The sequence below is a fragment of the Bidens hawaiensis genome, unplaced genomic scaffold, assembly GCF_021521415.1.
Source record: "Bidens hawaiensis isolate Kalapana, Puna unplaced genomic scaffold, B.hawaiensis_p1.1 tig00020218_1, whole genome shotgun sequence".
NCBI classification, from domain to species: Eukaryota; Viridiplantae; Streptophyta; class Magnoliopsida; order Asterales; family Asteraceae; genus Bidens; species Bidens hawaiensis.
In genome coordinates this window covers 100767-102891 of record NW_027493073.1, presented here as the reverse complement: position 1 = coordinate 102891, position 2125 = coordinate 100767, and the positions used below count along the sequence as shown (strand labels likewise).

General features: G+C 42.3%; 1 protein-coding gene across 1 annotated transcript; it reads left to right on the top strand.

Moving 5' to 3' along the window:
* On the top strand, positions 1–654 carry LOC143560073 (uncharacterized). Its single transcript, XM_077048460.1, has one exon. The coding sequence runs from the start codon at positions 1–3 to the stop codon at positions 652–654; it is 654 nt and encodes a 217-aa protein (XP_076904575.1).
* The last annotated feature ends 1471 nt before the right edge of the window (positions 655–2125 follow it).

Here is a 2125-nt window from a genome sequence, read left to right as displayed (position 1 = left end):
ATGCGTCTCAAAGATCTGAAAGCTCAGAAATATCTGTTCCAGTCCATTGACAAACAGATAGTAAAGACTATGACCCACAAGGAGACGGCCAAACAAATCTGGGACGCTATGAGGAGCAAGTACCAGGGAAATGTGAGAGTGAAGAAGGCGCAGTTACAAAGGTTGAGAAGAGAGTTCGAAACCTTGGAGATGATGGAGGGTGAAAGTATCAACGAGTACTTTGGCCGTGTGTTGACCACAAGCAATGAAATGAAGAACTATGGGGAAGATATGAACGATGTAAAGGTGATAGAGAAGATTCTCAGGTCACTCACAGAAAGATTCAACTATGTTGTGTGTTCCATTGAAGAATCCAAAGATACCGATGAGATGACGGTAGATGAACTACAAAGCTCGTTACTGGTCCATGAACAAAAATTTTCCCGAAGAACTAATGATGAACAAGTTTTGAAGATGGAGACAAATGTGATTGGCCGAGGTCGTGGACGATGGAGAGGTTCACCAGCCAGAGGACAGGGTCGAGGACGTGGGAGGCCAAGACCCGACTTCGATAAGTCAACCATTGAATGTTACTGGTGCCATCAACTTGGGCACTTCGCGTATGAATGCACTGGAGACGAAAAACCAGTGAACTTTGCTGAATTCGACGAATGAGAGGATTTGCTTCTTATGACACATGTTTCAATAAAGGAACCAACCAAAAGGGGAATTTGGTTTTTGGATTCGGCATGCTCGAACCATATGACGGGAGCCAAAGAGTGGTTCATAAACCTGGATGAAAACTTCAAACACACTGTCAAGCTCGGAACGATCGTCGTTTGCTAGTCAAGGGCATTGGAGATGTACGATTAGAGATTGATGGGATTACTCAGATCATTACACGGGTGTACTTTGTCCCAGATCTCACATCAAATCTCATTAGCATAGGGCAGATGCAAGAAAAAAAATCTAACAGTGGTGATAAAACAAGGTGTTTGTAAAATTTATCATCCCCATCGAGGTGTTATCATCACGTCGAACATGACCAGAAATCGAATGTTTCTGGTATATGCTATTGTGAAGTAATGGTTCCAAGGTATCTCAAGACCGATGATGATGAATTAATGGGCCAACTCTGGCATAGAAGACTTGGACACTTGAACAACAAATCCTTAAGAACAATGGAGTACAGAAAGGTGGTGATGGGATTGTCAAAGAAAGCCGAGGCAACTAAAGAATGTGAAGTATGTAATCTGGGAAAGCAGAGAATGGAGAACATTCCAAATAAGAGTTTGTGGAGAGCGACAAACAAGCTGCAGCTGATTCACACTGATCTATGTGGGCCGATCAGTCCAGCAACACCAAATGGAAAAAGGTACATCATGGTTTTAATTGAAGATTTTTCGAGAAAAGGTTGGGTCTATTTCTTATCCAAGAAAGGGGAAGCACTCGATGTTTTTAAACGTTTTAAAACGAGAATTGAAATGAAACGGATTTCAAGATTAAGAGTCTAAGAAGTGACCGAGGTGGAGAGTTCACCTCGAAAGAATTTGTGATTTTTGTGATAATGCTGGAATCAAAAGACAACTGACCACCGCTTACACTCCGCAACAAAACGGTGTTGCGGAGAGACGCAACAGAACATTAATGAACATGGTCAGGTGCCTTTTGATTGAGAAGAGGATGCCTAAGTACTTCTGGGCAGAAGCGGCAAACTGGGCATGCTACATAATTAACAGGTGTGCTACAACATCTCTCGAAGAGAAGGTCCCTGAGGAGGCATGGTCAGGTCGAAAACCAAATGTTAGGTACTTCAAGATTTTTGGGTGTATTGGATATATGCTTATTCCAAGTCAACTAAGAACAAAGTTGGAAGACAGAATTCATAAATGCATTTTCTTGGGAATAAGCACAGAGTCCAAGGCCTACAAAATGTATGATCCAATAAGAAAAAGGGTGGTGATCAGCAAAGATGTACGTTTTGAGGAATGTGAAAGCTGGAGTTGGGGAAATGAGGAAGATAGAAGCAGTGAATTAATTGTCCCTGATGGTGACTATTCAGATGATGAGGTCCTAGGTAGTCCACACAAAAATGTGGCCCCACATGAGTCACATGGTGATGAGACTACTCATGAAGAAACCCCAA